Source organism: Anas acuta, chromosome 3, assembly GCF_963932015.1.
Source record: "Anas acuta chromosome 3, bAnaAcu1.1, whole genome shotgun sequence".
Taxonomy (NCBI): Eukaryota; Metazoa; Chordata; class Aves; order Anseriformes; family Anatidae; genus Anas; species Anas acuta.
The window spans coordinates 52,063,305-52,084,737 of record NC_088981.1 but is presented as its reverse complement, the minus strand read 5'-3'; the positions used below and the strand labels follow the sequence as shown (position 1 = coordinate 52,084,737).

General features: G+C 36.4%; 1 protein-coding gene across 1 annotated transcript in view; it reads right to left on the bottom strand.

Annotated features, from left to right (window-relative positions):
• Positions 1-21,433, bottom strand: part of ESR1 (estrogen receptor 1) — a 165,223-nt gene that overhangs the window by 21,074 nt on the left and 122,716 nt on the right. Inside the window, 1 exon segment of the mRNA XM_068677118.1 lies at positions 7,297-7,435. Within this exon segment, the coding sequence (XP_068533219.1) occupies positions 7,297-7,435 (139 nt within the window).

Sequence of the window (21,433 nt, the reverse complement as noted above, 5' to 3'; positions counted from 1 at the left end):
GCAGCAGTTTTCAGCCATTGTGGCTATGTCTGCTATATCAACAAAGCAACAATTAGGATCAAGCATGAGGCTCAGATGGGTAATTCCCACCTCTTCCAATACTGCAGTAGGCAAGTGATGGGAAGGGGATATTGCCAGGGCAACTGACCTAAACCAATCAAAGGGATATTCCACAACACCTGATGTCACACTCAGCAATAGAAAGGGGGGCTCTTGTGGGGGAGGGGGCTGTTCCTCCTGAACAACCACTACGCGTTTTGAGGCCCTGCTTCCCAGGACGTGGCCGAACATTGCTTGTTGATGGGAAGTAGAGAATATTTTTTCTTCCTTCTCTCTGTGCTTCCGCGCGAACTTATTGTTTCTTTGGTTTGTTTGTTTTTTGTTTTGTTGTGGTTTTGTTGTTTTTTTTTCTCCCCATTCTCTTTCCCTTTAATTAAACCTTTCTCATCTCAAACCTCGAGTTCCCTATGTTGTATTTTCTCCCCCTTTCTCTTTGAGGAGATGGGGAGTGAGAGAGTGGTTGTGGTGGAGCTCGGCTGCCCACCTAAGTAAAACCACCACAGTCCCATGGACTTGTGCATCTTTAGGTTCCTTAGCTGGTCTCAAACCCGACCTTCTCCTAAACTTCTTCTCCTAATTCTTTTCCTTGTACTATCACTAGATACCAGGAAGAAATGAGCACCACACCCCCTTTGGGACATGACTGTACTTCCATCTCCTCTACACTTTCTATTTATCCCCGAGTTGTTTAAGAACTCCTTATTCATTCATTTAGGCCTTCTGCCACTCTTGCTTGACTTTCTGCATGTCAGGATGGACCATTCTTGAGGCTGGAAGAGGTGATCCTTGAAATTCAACCATCTTTCTTATATCACTCTTCTTTCTGTAGGACTGTATCCTACAAAATTCTTCCAATCAGGTCTCTGAAACAGTGAAACTCAGAACAGTGTTTGGATCCTGCTCTTTGGTTCTTGAACTGCACTGTTCCATCATCAGTCCAGCAAGGTCTGTCCCCAGTCTTCACACCTTTGACTGGTTCTTTCTTTTCTGTATAGCTATGACATCAGGTGAAGCACCTCCCTATATCAGCTCTTCAAGCACTTGTGTTATAAATTTATCATCAAGCAATCCAGAAAGCCCCTGGATTGCTTGTGTCCTGCTGGGTTGTCCCTCCAGTAGCCCATTAATCCTGACCTCAGCTGGCTCCTCATCCATTCCTAGCAAGATCGCCATGCATTCCCACTGCTCACTCACACACAGGGCAACTCCCCTTCTTGCTGTCCCAGTGTGTCCTTCCTAAAGAGCCTATAGCCATCCAGTGCAGCTTTCCAGATGTGTAAGCTGTCCCATCATGTCCCTGTGTTCCTAACGGCATCATAGTCCTGCAACAGCACATAGACTTAACACTTAGGGTGGACCTCTTTCTACCTGGTTCTGGAGAGACCTTGAAATCAAGGTTTCTCCTGTCTATGTTACCCTGAAATTTTATATAAAAATAAAAAAAATTACTCAAGTGTCAGACTGACTAAAAGTATAATGTTCTTAGGCATTTGCAATATTTTACAAGGTGAGGGACTAGGAAAACACAATGATTTCACACTGACACGCTTCAATTGTATCCAGTCTTCTATGAAAATATCTGAATGTGCCATCTTCACAGAAAATATAAGACTTTTTTCAGATGTGGTGAGAAACTTTCCAACCCATGAAATTTTCCATGAAATCCACGAAAACAGTAAATTATTCATCTGCAGAGCCATACAGAGAATTCTGCAAGTTTTTATGCCATTCATGCTATCTGTGGTTTAAAAAGATCCATGGCCTTCTGCCATTGCACCATATGAAAGTCAGTAAAGGGAAAAATCTTCAATTTCTACTAGATGAGAAAGAGAAGAATATGCTTCCTCAAGCACTCAAAGAGGGTGTGAACAGCAGTTTCCACATTAAATAACTGATAAGTCGATTTATCCATAGAAAGACTGAAATAACCCAGTAGACATTTCAAATACTGAATACATTTAATTGAGATTTTTGAACACTCTAGACTGATTTGAGGCTAGTAGACTTTATTTTTTTCAATAGCAAATAAAAAATACCTAGAATATAACATGAGAACAATAGTATTGGTTCCTTTTAAAAGTATATTAAACCCTGGACTAAACATACACGTGTTTGGATCTGCTGATTTGTAGTAATTACCTCTTGCTTTAGATTGGAAGAGAGATAACGTGGAGTACCATGCTTCTCAACCTGCTCATGCCTTTATACAATTCCTATCATTTCTGTTTCATTTTCCTCCTTCTACTGAACTTCACAGACAGATAAGTCAGACTACTTAGTCATTTGTATCAAAACTTATCTGTGTCTTTGCCTATGCAACTCCACTGGATACCCCTCCTGTTTTTTTCAATATCCCTGTTAGATAAGGAAAATCAGAGAAGCATGGTTTCTAAACACAGATTTACACAATTTACTACCAAGGTTCTGTATTATTTTTTCCCAGTGTAATGATTCCTGGGAGGGGAGCTGCAATATTTTTACTTTTTGAAGTGCTGGTTCCATAGAATTGACTAACGCAACAGTGAGATGGAAAAATCAACTCAGAATGTAGCTTATGATGTTTAGGACTATTCTCTTCCTATATGCATCAGTTTACTTTTGTCTACACAAAATATAGATCTTGTTTAACACCTTTTGAACATCAAACTAGACCTCCGTTGTACATGTGCTTACCAATTTCTTCAAAGAAGAATATACCTTCCAATATGTCTACACCTCATAGCTTCTCCTTACAAAACTCATGGTGACACTTCACCACTATGTCATGCTTATTCATGCTTCAGCCAATTCAATTCATTTATTTAGACTGTAACCCATCAGTTTCCCTGTAATGGCCATCAGGTTTACTGGGATGAAGTTCCACTAACCTATTTAAAAACTCAGCACTGCTGGTATCCATTTTGCTGGTACTGTTGAGAAGTCATCCACTTCAGGTAGAAATTCAGCTATTTCTATCATGAGGGTTTTTTTTTAGATTTTTTTTTCAAACTTTTAAGTAATGTCTGATCAGTGTGATATTTCAGTGCTTTAAAAATATAATACGTTATGACTTTTTCTTACTCCTGAAGAAACATTACATTTTCCTCAAAATTATAAACAGCTTATTGTCGGGCCTGACAAATTTCAGCCCTGGTCTAATGACATTTTTAAGGTCTAGTTCCTTGGGAAACCTCCAGACAGGAAACATCTGTTTCATCCCATTGAAAACCTAACCCTTTACTTCTGGATTTGCCTCATGCAAGATACTAATTTTCAAAAACAGTATGTAAAAGATTTGCATTTATCCTGGATTATTATTATTTTTTTATGTATTAAATGCTATACATTAATTGCAATCTCTGTGAGTGTGCTATTGTATTTCCTTACTGGGTTTATTTTTATAATCTATACTTATTGTCAGTTGAGCTTTTATAATAGCATCAGTTGTACACTGTAAAAATGTACTATGTGACTAGCACACTGCTAAATGTCCTGATTTTGAATCAAGAATTAAGTGTTTAGGTACTGCATTAACTGAAGAAGAAAGGGTGCATTATCCCACAGAATACCCTATCTAATTACAAGGCAGAGTGGGAATAGAAAGGGATAATGTGATGATACTCATCCATACAGAATACAATTGTCTAAACATACTGGCAGCTTAATTGTTGTGTAATTATTTTTACAGGCAAAGCAAAATTTTAAGAAGGAACTTAAAGTGGGTAAAAAAGGGCTGCGTTATGGATATTTTCAAGGAGTCTTCCAAATGTGAATAGATACATAGGAAAATTATAGAGGTATTTATTTGAAAATGTAACAAGTAGTGTCACAGAATGGGAAAAGACCCAATAAAACCCAAATAGGAGGAGCAAACTGGAAGAACAAAAATTAGATTTGCTCAAGTAAAGGCAAAACAGGAATGGTATTTTTATAGCATTTCAGACAGATATGAACAATGCAAGACTGTATTTATCTAGCCAAGATGGAAAAAGTTGCTGTAGTAAAACTTGAAGTGACCTGAGCTTTACATACAGATGTACACAAAGGACAGTCTATCGGACAGAAGGAATCTATCAGATACAAGATAAGCCTGAAAGTGAAAAATGGAACAGATGAAGAAATCAGAGAGGATGCCTGGCACTGAATGATCAGACAGGCAGAGACAAGATATTATAAAGCTCTATATTAAGGATATTGAACTTGCATTAAGTCCACAAAGACATAGGTTATAGACAGACCAAGTCTTTAGTATCTGCAGTTGGTGACTCTGGACTACAGCCAATAGTTAAATTTACATTTGCACATGCTTTTAACTGCACAGATCAGGTAACAGGGTAAGAGTGATGGGAATTCATGACAGAAAGCTGTGGATGAAAATACTGAAAATAAGTATCCTGTAAAGAATATGCAGAAAGAAGCCCAGGTGAAAGAAAATGTTACTACTGTATGCATCTTTCCCATTATTTTAGCCATTCAATCATAATTTCATTATTTAAATCTATAACAATGATGCATCAAACTTTTTTTTTTTTTTTCACTCTTCTTGTGATATATGCTGAAATATTTGATGCAGTAGAAGGACTCCACTGGCTTAGTCTTTGAAACAGTCTCTGTTCAGCCCTCTCAAATCTGGCAAATAATATGACTCTGCTCTGTAACACTCTCAAATGGAAACATGCTTAAATCAAATTAACACATAAATTAGTGTTAGCACTAATTAATGATTACATCAATGGTTAGTAAACTAATTAGCATATCAGTGTTCTCCAGAGTCAATTAATTTATTATTTCAGTTTTGGCAAATATCCCTAACAAGTAGAGGGAAGAAAGTATATGGAAACACATTTCTTATTATTTGAAAATGATAACATCTCATAGATTTAGACTTTTAGAAACAGTCCTGTTTAAAGGTCAGAAAACAAGGAGTCTGCTTTGGTTATGAAGTAAATTAATTTTTCACCTCTAAAGCAATATGTGTTTCCACTTACATGCAATTGTTTCTTTTAATCCATCAGAGACTTGGTTTAAACTGCATGAATCAACTGTTTGGACTTTTTTTTTATTATTATTCATAGTATGGGAATTTTTGGTCGAGAAAGACCAAAGTTTCCTAAGCTCTTTTTCTTAGCTAACAGGAGCACTAATGGTACTCTGGCTCTGTTCTTCAGTTTTAAGTTTTTTCACACAGCCTACATTACAAAATGTGAAACAAACTAGTTAGTTTTTGGAGGCTAAATTGCAATTTACAGTATTTTTCAGTAGCATACTATATTTGCTTTCCTACAGTAGAACTTTTTCCTTTTTATGGGTACTGAGAAATTATTTTAAAACTGATGGGTTTCTCTTTTTTTTTTTTTTTGCCTAGTCTAAGAAGAGTATATTTACATTTAAGGAAGCAGATACATTCTGCACAAAAAAAAAATATTTTCTATGTTGTTTTGCACATCTTTTGGTTGCACCAGGGGTGTTTTAGGTTGGATATTAGGAAGAACTTCTTTACTGAGAGGGTTGTGGGGCATTGGAATGGGCTGCCCAGGGAAGTGGTGGAGTCACCATCCCTGGAGGTCTTTAAAAGATGTTCAAATGTTGAACTTAGCGATATGGTTTAGTGGAGGACTTGTTAGTGTTAGGTCAGAAGTTGGACTTGATGATCTTGAGGTCTCCTCCAACCTAGACAATTCTGTGTCTGTGTCTGTATCTAGTTCCATAGCTCACAGATCATGTGTTTATACAAGCAGAAGAGAGGCTTTCCTACAGCAATAAGCAAGGCAATAAGCACTTCCTTATTTCTATGATATATTCTATGATATATTACTATAATATTATGTATTATACTTTTAGGCATTATTTTTTATATTTTCCTAAAATAGAAAGATTAAATGATTAAATCTTTTTTTTTTTTTTTTTTCAAATAGAGGGGAAAAGACCAAATCATCAGCATTGTACAAATACAAACATGGAAGCTCAGTACCCCACAGTTAGTTAAACAAGCTGCTCAAAAGATGTAGCCATGGAACAATGTTAGTAACCCATTAGGCATTTTGTCTTGGAACTTAGTGAATTCCCAAGTAGACTAAAAAAAAAAAAAAAAAAAAAAAAAAAATTATTACTGTAATCTTGATTTTGAAACCCTTACAAGAGAAACAATTTTTCTGCTAGCAAGAGTTTTGATTCATTCACCTAACTAATGGTTGCAGTTACTGAAGGAACTGCCTTTGACTCTTTGCTGCAATGCCTCTGCAGCTAAGCAATGAGATCAGTAACATTGCCAGATCTTAGCTGCTTCACATTAAAGTCTAGCTCTGCACTATGTGACCAGTGTCCACGCATAAGGTCTCTGCTGCCAACTGTGCTATGTGGGTGTCTTCAACATCAAAAAAGAGTACTACCAATAGCTAGGATATCTCCATCTTAACCAACTGTTCCTGGGTTTGCCACAGTCATATGTCAAATCCCCTGCTCACTATTTATTCTGTTTCAATGCACTTTCTCAAGGCTAAATATTTTCATGACTGGGAAAATTAAAAAAAAAAAAAAAAAAAAAAAAAAAAAAAAAAAAAGAGAGACAGAGAGAGTTTGCACTAAAATTGCTAGAATTCCTGTTTTGATTTTGTGAAGACTGACAGCTAAAATCCAGAATATTGTTGTATGGCAGAGAAGCATATTTTTCTCTTTCACATAGAAACAACTACAGCATCTCAGCAAGACTATCTAAAAAGGCTTAGAGAAGCAAACAGGTGTGCATTTTCCAAATTTGACTCCAGTATTCAGAAGAAAAATAAAAATCTCAGTGTAAATAAATAAGATTTCAACTTAGAGCCATCAGGATTTTCTTACAAAATTATGGCTGGCTGCCTGAATAAACCAATTTTAGCTAAGACTGGCTAGGAGTATTCTAGGTAAGCAGAAATAATTATCTGGATTAAAGGGATTAGTGTTCCAGATTTATTTTTAATTTAATTTAGCTTTGCAACAAACTGTACAAATTATAACAGGAATTTTCATCTGCTTTTGAAATAAAGTACTTCCAGCAGCAGGTGACTTTCAGATGTTTTCTCTGTCTAGCATATTACCAACATCACTCAACAGAGTAGTTCTAGATATTTTAGAGTTTCTTTTCCAGTCCCACCAATGATAATCCTGCTTAATTTATGACGTACTGTCAAATTGTAGTATCAGCAAGATGTCTACAAACTAGAAATTAATCTGATTGCAGTAGAAACAAATCAAATAATTAACAGCAATACTCAGACTGACCTGTCCAGTAATAGATTAGGTGCAAATAAAAGCTTTCCTGGGTGTTCCATGGAGCGCCAGACTAAGCCAATCATCAGTATCTCTAACCAGGCACATTCCAGTAGATGGACCTGATCATGGAGTGTTAAATCCACAAATCCTGAAAGAGTAAATAGGAGACAATAAAAACACTCTAGTTTTGTAAGTGGAACAAAATTTTTCAGAGAACCAGGTTAAAAAGTGCATCGGAGCTGGATAACCAAGAAGAAAAAGCAATAAAAAAAGCAAATAAAAAATTGTCCTTTTTCAATTTTCTGGCTGAGATTTGTGTATTTTCAGGTTCACTATGTCTTTATCCTATAAAACATTCAACGCTTTCTAGCAGTGTAAGAGCCAGGTTAACATAGTACTGTGTCTGACTGGGATGGAATTCACTTTCCCTACAGCAGCCCATACATTGCTGTGCTCTGCACTTGTAGCTAGAACAGCACTGGTATCACACCAGTGTTGTGCCTACTACTGAACATTACTGGCACAGCATCAGGACTCCCTCCAACTCCTCCAGAGCCAGCAGGCTGGGGGTGGACAAGAGGGGAAGAAAGAATATCACCAGGGCAACTGACCTAAACCAACCAAAGGGATATTCCATACCATACAATGTCACATAAAATATGGAAAAAGGAAGAGAGTGGGCTGTCATTGTGAAAACGTCTGTCCTCCTGAACAACAGCTATGTGCGTTGAAGCTCTGCCTCAAGGATGTGGTCAAAAATTGCTCATTTGTGGGAAGTAGAGAGTAATTTCTTTCCTCTGCACTTCCACACAGCCTTTGTTCGTTGGTGGTTTTTTTTTTGTTGTTGTTGTTCAATTTTGTTTGTTTGTTTGTTGTTTTGTTTGTTTTTTCCCTTTTCCCCTTTTCCTTTTCCCTTTATTATTATTTAATTAATAATGATTTTCCCTTAATAACTTTTTCCTTTAATTAAATTATCCTCATCTTGACCCATGAGTTGTTTCTTTCCTTTTCTTCTTCCCCTCCTTTTCTGAAGAGGGGGAATGAGACAGCAGTTGTGGTAGAGTTCAGCTGCCTAGCAAGGTAAAACCACCACAAACATCTCCTTCCCCACGTGTTGCTGTTGGCCTGGGAAGCCAGGAACACACTTCACCAGGAAGAAGGTGGAGGAAGAAGATGATCTCTCTTACTCTGTATTTAAACAGTGCTAGAAACAAGGAATGCAAAATGACAAGGTGGCTTATAGCAATGCTAAAATATAGATATGAAGAATAATGATGAAGGTAGACATGAAAGCATAATGACAATGATCATTCATGCATTCATTTCATGGAACATATGATATCATTCTCTATTTGAGAATCTCACTCTTTAAGAAAATTACTTTCAGTACAAAGGTACATGAAGTGGAAATTGCATAACACAATTAGATCCTAGCATAAGGTTCTTTAGTTATATAAGCTTGCTAAGAAGGAAATGTGTAGAAGTTCCCTCAAACAGAATAATTTTCAGAACAGTTGGCACAGTATAAATGTTTTAATGGAGACATCTGAGAGCTAATCAGTCCATTCATAAACAATCATTAAACAAAAAAAATAAAAAAAAAAAAAGGAACAGAAATAAACAGCTTTGACATTTCTGAAATAAAACTCATCTATCAATCACTAGGAGTGGATTTAGACCAAAGTAGCATATTACCTGCTGTTTTTATGAAGGTGGTAAGTATTAAAAAAAAAAAAAAAAGTCCTTTTTTTTCTTGTATTTTTCCATTTATTTTGAAATGTAAAGATGAGTTTCAGACTTCACAGTGATGGAATTGCAGTTGCCTGAGTCACCAAACAGCCTGAATCAATAGAGCTAAAACTTAAAATAGTAATATTATTAACTACTAAGCATTGATTATAGAACTTAAGAATCAAACTGGCAGAAGGAAATTGTTGTCTATATATGGAGAACAAACAATAAACACTATATTTCCTATTAAGTATTGCCTTAATACAACAGCACACCATATAATATTTTTATCTGTGAATGAAAAGAACCACAGCAATGCATGGACCCAAGTCCCTGTGTGGTATTTGAAGTTTGTAGCCAGTTCATATCAGTCATTTATGTCATCATTTCACATGGCTGCATACTATTCTACAATGGATTGTTTTGACTTGCAGAAGAAACGAGTTTGTTGCAGCTGTGGTAATTCACTTTGCTCATTCTACAGTATTCTGGATGCCAAAATGTTTGGCAGCCCTGTAAACTTCGAGTCATACCTCAAGTCTAGATTCAACCTACGTGCAAGAACAAATTTACTTTTAACCAGTCTTTTTCGTCCAGAGTTTTTCAAAATATATGAAAAACATAACAGTAACATGAAAAGTCATTGAAATATATCTACATGTGCTGGGAAAGGTGGTAACTGTGTGCTATAGCAGAACCCAAGCAGCAACTAACAAATCTCATAGAACTTCAAACACTTATTCAGCCCTGTCTTTAGTATGCTGAACAGAAGTCCTTTCTTCTTTTATTTCAACTTAATGTAGTCAAAGAAACAAACTGAAAATAAAGTATGTATCTTTCAAGCTGAAAAGAGGCTGCATTTTTCAAAGCACAGAACTATAAGGAACCTTGTACCCTTTGTACAAGGGCATTCTTTTTCTGATATAATTCTCCTTTCTCACTTCACTTCGCTCTCCACACTGTCTTGGTCTTATTTTTACTACAACTTTTTAAGCCTTTTTAAGCACTAGGTTTTTATTAGTTCTAATTTTCCCTAGCCCTGCATACAAAATTTCAGATTGCACTGAGGTTATGTGATCTGCATAAAAACTAAAGAGAAAAAGTAAAAAAGAAATTACCTCAGTAGTTTTGCTAGTCTGCTTTGAGAAGAAGAATACAGCAATACAATGTTAAAATAATTTAAAGTAGCTAAATATAAATATTTTGCATTAAAAAGTCCTAAGAGACCGCAGCATTCTTGCTACCTGGAATATTAACTTCGATTTCAATTAAGTTTCATCAGAAAACTAGGATGAAAAATAACACTGATGATGTGTCTGTATTTTAAAGTCTTAAATGACCTGTCAGTCTTACAGTTTTGTGTACTATAATAAAACAGCTAACACAATCCTTGATTATTGAAGGTTTAAAAGTCTGTAATATAATAATGCACAAGAACTGTAATACATAGAAACATGATCAAATTAACTTGTTGGCTTTTTAGATGATATTATACATTTAGTTGATAAAAATAACAATTTTTATGAAACATACTTTTACAAAACATTCAATTTCATAAAAATATGCAACAGATAAACTGAATTTGTGTTTTAAGTGACACATCTCAGTATGCAATGGTAAAAGAGTAATGAATTGAATTGAAGTGATGTGTTTCTAGAGGAACCCCATACAGCTTACTTATCTTGAGCATTTTTTTAACAATGACATGGGAAAAAGCAGAAATCATAATTAAGTTGATATGAAGGCATGTGGAAAATAATATAACAAACAGGTTAATAATGTAAGATATCTAGCTCACTCACTAGCTTCATCATAAAACAAGATATAAACAAAAAGTATAAAGAGAGAAATTTAAAACCAAGAACATTAGGGATATAGACAAGATGTTTGAGCTTCCAGTGGGAAACTGCATCTATAAAACCAATAAAATTTATAAAAACCCAGGAAAACTCAAAAACAGTTAGGAAGTTAAATTACCTCCATGCTACATGAATCTGGTAGCCACTCGTGAAGGAGGATGAGAAGTTGAACAGAATGATAAAGGTCAAAACGATGAAAGCATTGAAAAACATGCCCTCTAGTGAGGAAAAACAGGAATTTAGTTACTCTTTAAGCCAAATAGGTTAAAGAGTTAAAAAACTGCAAAGTGTAAATACCTAAAGAAAAGGAAAATTACATTACAAATGGTAACACACAGAAGCCCACAGTGGAACTTAAACCTGCTCCACATCAGACTAAAAACAAGAAGCCATTGTTAACAAAAGTAATTATCTGAGCAACATACTAAGGTTCCATGAATTTTCTGTCATTTGAAATGCTAATCAAGATTTAATTATTATTTTTAAGATATATTCTTGTTCAAGCAAGTTAATTCAGAGTAATGTTATGGGAGGTTAAATTAAATGAATAAATCTTTAGTCACTTCATCATTCAGAGCAAGCTGCACTTTAATTTTACTAAAATTATGTGTTGATGTGCACTGAATTCCCAAATATCAGTGTTCTTTTAGTGGTGGCAAGTTTTGAAAGAAAAAAGTATTTCTGAATTCCAAATGTTCAGTTATTGTTCCTTAAGAAAAGAGAAGGACCTTCACTTCACTGTTGATAAACTAATTGCAGCTTATTCCATATAACCTACATCTGATTCCATCTGCCAGAATGACCAATTGAATGATCTTATGACACATATCAATATGTGTCCAAAAATCTAAAGATCTAGACTGCCATTAAGCTCTTTATACATCATGTCTGTCAGAAGTAAAACACTATTAAAAGTTATGTCTGGAACGTCCCTGTTTCATACACAGATAAATTAATGGTATTTTTGAGTGATTGCCAACAGAACACAATAATTGTTCCATGAACTCGTGTATAAATATGGAAATATGAACTTCTGAAAAGCCAGAAAGGTGTTCTGAGCACTCAGCTAAAAGTAGGTGGCAATTAAATTGGTTATGTGCAAAAATAAAAACAGCAATGTTCAAACTAAACTGATTATACTTGCTAATATAAAGCAACAGTGTCAGTGATAATATGATACAAATCTCTCTCTTCTAGACGGTACTGGAAGAGGCAGCAGATCCATGAAAGTGGGAATTTTGATCATTGTCCAAAGGGACAGATTACCATGAAAGAACACAATGACTGCTAGAAGGAGAATTAGGTTTAAAAAGAGAGAGAGCACAACAACAACAAAAATACATCTACTCTTGAAAACAGATAAGAGGTTTGCAGTAGGGAGCAACATAAAGCTCAGATGGTTTTCATTTATTGCTACTGTAACGTGTTGTGAACCCTGCAGTCCTCTGGATCAAATACCAACAATATATATATGTCATATTTTACCAGTCCAATATTTTGAAACTAATAAATTCATGATTAGTCTTAATTATTTTTGAAATAGTAAGTAGCATCCAATTTTGTCAGAATTTCCCTAATAATTAACATTCTCAGAGACCCAATGATTGCAGATTTACCCCTACAACAATAAATCCTCCACTAGGTACTTATTAATATTTGGGGATCTTTAAATTATTGGCATTTCACAGCTTCTGCTATGACTCAAGACACAATTATACAGTGTCCAGACTATTCCTCTTCCCACAACAAATGATAAAGCAATCTTCTTTTTTAATCTGGTCTATCTGTAATCCTACTTACATGTTTATACCATATGTTTTAATTACCATGAGTACCTAAAATATAAATCTCAAGCAATTTTTGCAAGACTATAAACAAAATTGTGCTAATGACTCTGCCTCCAAGTGTTCTGAAAGAAAGTAAAACAAAAGCAGTTAAAAGCTTTAAAAGAAATACCAAAGGTCCATCTAGCAAAGTATCCAATTTACAACAGCAATTGATACCAGATGCAGAACATACAGCAGGAAAAACATAAAGTCATGCTTCTAGAGATGCTTTCTCAGGCTCCTGTGGTATGTGACTCAGGGACTTCCTGAGCCAGAGATGGTCTTTTTGTACTTAACGTCTCTCAACTGTTTTTTCCTCTAGTTTGTTGAGTTGCTTTTTGAACCTATGTAGACTTTTAATCCACTTCAGATTTTTTATATACTCTGACAGTAATACTCTTCGGTAAAAAGTTTTACACCCTAGGTTAACACTGTGAAAATAATAATATATTCCAAAAAAAAATGAAATTAAAAATAAAAATAAAAATCACTAACTTTGATTTGATACATCTAATTATTTTAATGAAATATACCATCATTCCCTCATCATCTCACTACCAATCTTCCCTTTTTCAAAGAGTTTGTGCATATTCAAGCCATTCCTCACATTAAAATTATCCTAATTCATCACTGTCCTCTGAGCATTTTCCAGTTCAACTATGTTCTTTTGGAGACAGTGAGACTAAGACTGCACAGTTTTTCACTGGCTCTTGCCTTTATCACCCTAGCCAACTTAATATTACCTGTAATTTTTAACACTGCTATTCATCCTTCTTTTTCCAGATAAATTATAAATATGCTGAACCTGTTGGACTGCAAAGGTTATGTCATTTCTAAATGTCCTGCCCTCTTGTATGGGAAGTCTTTACCTTGATAGTAAAGAGAATTTTTATAATCTCTTCTATAGTAAAAAAAAAATACAAAATGCTATTCTTTACAAAAATGTCCTGAGAAGGCAGAACATTCTTACACCAGATCATATATCTGCATATATAAACTGTTCCTTTTTTTTTATCTTATTGCAGTGTTTTGAAAAGTAATAACTATAGGAGAAAGATGTTATTTTCATCTTAACACAGTATTTCAACTATGCAACAGGCATGTAATAGGGCACATTTGGAAGAAACACAAATTAGGTTGGCAATGACAGCAGGAAAGTAGTGGTGAGTGCTTCTACCTGAGAGATAGCAACCACTCCATAAAACAACCAAATTAAGATATGGTTTATATGAACAAAATATCTATGTAGATAAAATAAACCGAAAAAACAATCTCTACAGCAAATTCTTTCAAGAAACAGACAGAAAAAAGCAAAACAGCACCTGTTTCTCCTAACCTAATGGGCGTTTGCAGATGACACCAAGTTAGGTGCGTGTGTCGATCTGCTCGAGAGTAGGAAGGCTCTGCAGGAGGATCTGGATAGGCTGCACTGATGGGCTGAGGTCAACTGCATGAAGTTCAATAAGGCCAAGTGCCAGGTCCTGCACCTGAGGCGCAATAACCCCAAGCAGAGCTACAGGCTGGGAGATGAGTGGTTGGAGAGCTGCCAGGCAGAGAAGGACCTGGGAGTGATCGTGGACAGTCGGCTGGATATGAGCCAGCAGTGTGCTCAGGTGGCCAAGAAGGCCAACGGCATCCTGGCTTGTATCAGAAACAGTGTGGCCAGCAGGGCTAGGGAGGTGATCGTCCCCCTGTACTCGGCTCTGGTGAGGCCGCACCTCGAGTACTGTGTTCAGTTTTGGGCCCCTCGCTACAAGAAGGACATCGAGGTGCTTGAGCGGGTCCAAAGAAGGGCGATGAAGCTGGTGAGGGGCCTGGAGAACAAGTCCTACGAGGAGCGGCTGAAGGAGCTGGGCTTGTTCAGCCTGGAGAAGAGGAGGCTCAGGGGCGACCTTATTGCTCTCTACACATACCTTAAAGGAGGCTGTAGAGAGGTGGGAGTTGGCCTGTTCTCCCACGTGCCTGGTGACAGGACAAGGGGGAACGGGCTAAAGTTGCACCAGGGGAGTTTTAGGTTAGATGTTAGGAAGAGCTTCTTTACTGAAAGGGTTGTGAGGCATTGGAACAGGCTGCCCAGGGAGGTGGTGGAGTCACCATCCCTGGAAGTCTTCAAAAGACGTTTAGATGTAGAGCTTAGGGATATGGTTTAGTGGGGACTGTTAGTGTTAGGTTAGAGGTTGGACTCGATGATCTTGAGGTCTCTTCCAACCTAGAAATTCTGTGGTTCTGTGATTCTGTGATTTGATCAAGATGAGAAATTTGTGCTGGCTGTAGTGCCAGTGGGTCAGCGCCAAGACTTTCCAAGCAGAGAGTCAAGCAGAGACCATATCTCTGCATTTTTCTAGCACATAAAATGACATTTTGGTCTGAACTTGCATGGATCGCTCGGATTCTTCAACCTTTAAGGCAGAGCCAGGCAATCTCTTAGTCCAGCTGAGAAGTTTTCACCCTGACTATAGCCTTGCCCATACACAACAACAGGGCAAACGAGAGTTCAAGGAGAAGTGAATCAGAGAATCATAAACACTATTTTCCATGAGTCTCAGTATTCACAGGGCTATTTCTGTAATGTTCACAGGGCTTATTTCTACCTCATTACATAGATCTTCAGACCAAAATTATAACCAATTTTTATTAAGTTCTCCCTCCTTAGGGAATTTAATGGCATGGTTATATAGTCTTGTTTACACAATTCCAGTGTTTTAAATCAAGCTGTGTTTTGAAGAGTGAAGATCAAAAAGTTCTAAAATTCAACATTTTGAATACAAATGTTTTGGTAACAAAATAAATAGTATGATTGATACGTTTTTCTAAAGGGATATTACTTTTGTTTCTGTAAATGGGATCATGAAAAAATAGTTGTAATTTGCTAAGTTCCTGAGAGAAAAGTTTGAAAGGCAAACACCAAGCAAATGGCACACTTTGTCAACTCTTTCAGAATTCTGTACTTTCACTGCCTGTAGAATTATAATATATTATAATACCTTATAAATTTTTAAACTTATAAACTTATAAATTGTCTCCTCTAAACCTAAGAAGTCTATCAGAAATGAAGAGATGAGATCAGAGAAAAGACCATTTGCTGTTAATTCCTTTTAAAAAATTTACATTTGCCATTTTAAACTCTAACAGCTCTAAACCCCTTTCTGTATTATAACAATTACAATTTACAGCCATAAACATAACCTGAGTTAGGGATGTTGCAGGGGTCAGTTTTGTCACTTTTATTTCAGATCCCATTTCTAGAAGCTGGTCAATCTGCTTCAACCTAAAGGCTTTACCATGGCAATTTAAAAATGCATTTCTCAGTTGAAGGAGAACCATTTCAACCATTTTGCAGGAATGTGTAAAGTTCTTATGACTTCAGTCAGTAACTTCTCCTTGCACAAAAGTGCATATTTTTTCAGGCCTGCCCAGTCCATATCTTTTCAGGATGAGGAGACTAAAAGGTTCTTGAGGCCATTCCTAGTCCAAATAGCTAATGCCTCATTCAGGACAGGAATCTCTCCTTCCTTCCTCAGATACATACCAGTCCGAACTACAACACAAATGTTCCCTGCGTACCCAAGATCTAGTAAATACTGTCCTACATCAAATTTCCTATGCCAAAGCAAGCTAGTGGAGAAGCATACAAGTGGAAGATGATCTATTCAAAGCCAATACTTTGTACCAAACACTGTCTGGATTTAGGTCCATGAAAACACTTTACTGGTAATGACAGATAACTGCCACTGGTCCAACATACACTTTCATCTCCTGACATGTGCCTGCCACGTTTTTGGGAAATACTGCTATCTTGCCTGAGAAAAATGTCAGAGGTCCACAGGACAGCACTAAGATGGCTGGCATTGCTCCTGGGGAGATGCACTCAGTGCTGGCCCAGCTGCAGCACGCTGATACCCAACCCAGGAGCCAGCTCCAAGAATGGAAGTGCTCTTGTGAGTTTTGGGGACAGTGAATTCTCACTGCACAGCAGCCCCAAGTAAATTGCTCTTCAAGGTTTGATTGTCTGGAAAAATCTGTCCCAAGCTGGTGGTCAGGCCATGGCTCCAAAGCTCCAAAGCAAAAGATGGAGATTTCTCCTTCACTAGGATGTCCCTTGCACAGATGCAGTTTGGAGAAAAGACAAGCTGTGTTGAAATGTAGCTCCAGACTGTGGCTGAAATGTAGCACAGACATACTCAGTGAAGCTAAGTGCTTAAATTTCCCAACTTTCCTTGCATGTGTCACCATGTCTGCCTTGACTAATAAAGTTTTTATTTTGCAACTGTTTCACTTTGATAAATAAGATTATTCCAGAAAGTGCATTAGCACCACCAGTTAACACAAATATGTTAAGGCCTTCCATCAGGGAACACAATAAAAGTAATCAGCACTCACATAGCACTTTACATTTTCAAAGGGCAGTAAAGCCATTAAGTATTATTAAATGTATTTTATAGACAGAACACAGAGAGGTTAAGTGCCTCATCCAGGAGGCAGCAGGATTAGGATGGAGGTGTGGCAGGCTCTTAGCACACTCTCTAATCTTTTCAGCCACAAAATCTTTAGGATAGAGAAGCCTCCTTAAACTCAAGTGCAAGCTTTCTTTCTTGCAAATCAGAAAAAAGAAGAAAACCAGCAACTGAACTTTTCTCAAAGTGATAAAGGAAACAAAGCCTTCAGAAATCAGTTGGAGGAAAACTGGTTAGATTGTGAGGCAAAAACCTGGATGCAGTACACTAAAAAAGCATGAATTCTTTCTTAGGTTTTAACATACTCGATGAGCTAGGCAAGGTAACTGCCAATACTAGAACTTCCTAGACCTACATTTTCTTCCTCACTTATACAAGTAGTTTCATTAAAAACTACTAAGTCATTAAAACTACTAAGTCATTAAAATAATAATAAAACCAACAATAATAATTGTATATGATTATTGCTGGTGCAGGCTGCCTGGCAGTTTGCTAGAGAAAGCTTATCATGTTGTCTTTACAAAGTAAGGAAGGATACATGCATATATTTTCTATACAAACACAAAGCAATTCAAAAGAGCAACAAAAATTATGTTAATTATTATGTGACAATTTCCTACAGCACTATCATGCTCATTCATTAAAGCATTTTAACTATCAATCATTTATCCCTGGACTGTAATCTGAACATCCAAGACTCAGGCTACCCTTTAACAAAAATAAGATGCTACTTCATGGCTCCTTTATCACTGAGAGCTGTTCTTTCTTTCAGGGAGTTCAGGCTTGCAAATAAAGTGTGCGGGATATTGTCTACATATTGAAAAAGGGAGAACATAAGCTGTTCCCAAAAATTTTAAGTGTAGGAACAATCAACTTCATGGGAAGGCTTTTCATTTCAAGGATGGTCTCTGAAACTTTTCCTACCCAGTTGAAGTAGGGTGCTATATCAAATGTATTAGCTGCTGAGTAAAACATGCAGTATGAAGTAGTTTGTTTTATTTTTTCCCTCTACAACAGTTAATTCTATCACTCTAAATTTATATTAATATTTAGAACAGTTTTATATTAATATTTAGAACAGTTGCAAGTAGGTTTGTGGATTTTTTTTTGTGCACGGTGTTTTTTTCTTGTTTTGTTTTATTTTATTTTTTGAATTTGTCATACTTTTTAAGAGGTCAGTACTATGCAAAATGTTTTCCTTCAAAAGCAGATCCAGCTAAAATCATTTGTGATGCTGGCTATGCATTCCTGCCTGACTTTTATGAACACAAAAGACATGCTCATAAATACAAGCTGTACTCTCCACCAGATTCTTCTCCCTCCCCCCCTCCTTCCCCCCCCCCCATCCCCCCCCCAGGCTGCTGCTCTTCTGGTCTGTGCTGTTCCTTTAATTGTTCATCCAACGGATGAAATAACCCCACAAGAAGGAGCGATGAAAGACATGCAATGGGCAGCCAGGGAACACCAACCACCTTGGATGAACCCTTGTTATAAACCTGCTCCAAGATTTGAGGTCATATCCAGCATGACTCAGATTTTTTTGCATGCTTAGCTGAATTCAGGCCTTTTCACTAAAGTACATGTTTGTGCTCCAATCAGAAACTAAATCAAATATAAATAAGTGATGTGTTTTTTGACTGCCAAGAACCAATCATTTGAGCAAAAGCTTTTCTGAAGCAATTGCTCATCAAGTTTTTAAGAAAATGTATAGTCACTGGATACGGACAAAAGGAAGCAGACTGAAGTGGACTCTTTCACAGTACTGTAAGTGACCACAGCATGACCCTGTGAGGTTTCAAATGTATGCTTCAAGACACAGTTATCAGGGGAGATGTTTGAAAAACAAAAATCAGCCTGCAAGACTTGCCAGTTTGCTAGTGGTATTTGCTGCGGCCCAGGCTCATGAAAAAGTCCATGAAAAACCTCAGGCCAGACAAAGGCAGTGCAGGCATGCTGCACATGCTAATGGCTGGGTAGCAGGGTCAAGGTGGCAACTGAATTAAACTTGGTTAAAGTGAATCTGAAGACCTCTTCTACCACAGTCAGCTCATTATAACTTCTTCACACCTCAGTTTCCCTGCAAAAGCTAGGGTATAAAATATCTCCTTTGTTTCATTTTTTATGCTTCTTGTTCTATTGATTAGAAAAGGTACAGAAAGGACCTGAAGGTTGTCATTACACATTCGAGAACACTTTGGAAAAGAGATAAAATTATCTTTTCAAGGTAACAAACAGTGATCATCATCAGCTACTCTTTTAAACTAGTATTATTTATTTATTGAAGTAACTAGAAGCTGAAATTAATGATTACTAACCTTATAATTTACCTGTTTCTTAATACGTCTAAAATCCTGATCTTATTTTATACTATTTCCTTTTTTCTTTTTTCTTTTTTTTTTTTTTAACTCTTTTTCAATTATATTTTCACCGTTTTGATTTCCATCTCCATCCATGGTTGGAATCTTGATAAATGTCAGTTTTGAACTGAAGACTTTTTTTGACTACAACTTTAGGTGATGAAACTGGGAGGGCTTTCGTCTTTCTTCCTTCATTCATAAAATCCAGTGAACAAAACACAAAATTTTCTGCTCCTCAGTCTGTTTCCTCCTAGAACCTAGGGTACTTACCACTGAACCAATTAACATTCATTTCAGCAGCATCTGAAGCTAGCAGAAAAGCAGACTATTTTGCAGCCCAAGGAAAAGAAGAAAAAAATGTCAGGTCTATACTGAACTTAAGATTAAAACTGCTTCAAGACCACAAATAGAAACTGCTCAGAACATAATGTGCTGTACCCAAGAAATGGAGCATAACCTCAGAGTTCATGGTCTGGTCATTCTTTATAGTCATTAGGAAATAAAACTAGCTTGACTAAGGCACCTGCATCCATTTTATTTTTTCAGATTGTTCACTTTTGGAGAAGTCCTACTTTTCCCGAATGCACTTGTATGTGAGTAACAGAAAAAAAAAGAAAAAAAAAAAGAAAAAAGAAAAAAAAAAGTATGCGTACTTTTGTATACATACATGTTTCATGTTCATTATGTTGTCATAACTATACCAAACCAGAAACATACACATATATAAATGTGTGTGCTCAAAAGTTTTCCCCTCCTATAACATTCACCCCTCCATGACTGGTTTTGAACAGAAACCAATCTCTGAAAAATTATCCAAAAAATTGTAATGACACATCAAAGAGAAAAAAGACAGCAAAATTAATTGCAGCAATTTCCTTTAACCACTACAACAACAAAAGCATTTTAGCAGCTGTGTGGGAGTGTCACCTTATGACAGAGCAAAAGAATACATTGCAGGGAAATCAAGACTCTGGAATGCGGCTGGCCATTTATATTCATTTTGTTGTCCAGGGAAACCTAATAAGTTAGCAAGCAGCATGTTCCCAGAAAACACATCATTCACTGAAAACCCCTTTTTGCATGCTCTCCTTCAACAGATAACAAATTCAAGGAACATTTCAGCATCTACTAAGCAACCTAAGGAAACTCACTGTATGGACCTGCCTGAGGTGTGAACACAAATACTGCTTTTGGAGAACCACCACCTTGTCCTCAACCAACCCAAACTGCTGAGGCACATACTGAAGCTGGAACTTGTTGGTTGGAAGCACTCTGACAGAATATTTACATTTGTAAGTGACAGGTTGACAAGCTTAATACACTCAGGAGAACTTGTCAACTTTCACAAAATAAATATAAACAAATAAAAACAGGGTGGGTTCTAGCAGAGAACACATAGCGTCCCTCTCAGCTATCTTAGTTTTCAGCACTCCACCAGGCACCTATTGCTACTCAACATTTCATACCTAAACTTCTATGAAATCTAGGGCCTTTTTTTTTTTTTTTCAAAAATTCTCATTTTCATTTTAAGCCAGTGACTAAAATATTCAAAATATTAATTAAATGTATTCCTTTTATCTCAAATGTTTTATTTTACCTGGAACAGTTGCTATTTAGCAAAAATATAAAGAAATGTCATTTTTTATTAAGTTAAAAAGATTCTTTTTATTGTTTGGTACTGTCAGGAGACAAAGATATTAATTATTCACATAATCCTGATGGAGACATCTGGAAAAGTTTTGGAACGTTGTACAAGTTCATCCAAACTAACTGGACCTATAAATCCTAATTGTCATCCTTTGTCAGGACTGGAAGGTTGCATGGAATTCCATTACTTAAAAATATCACAGTAATATCTTCTAGTAAGTATGATAGCAGGGATTAAAATATTAGAAAAAAAATATATGTAACTTAAAATT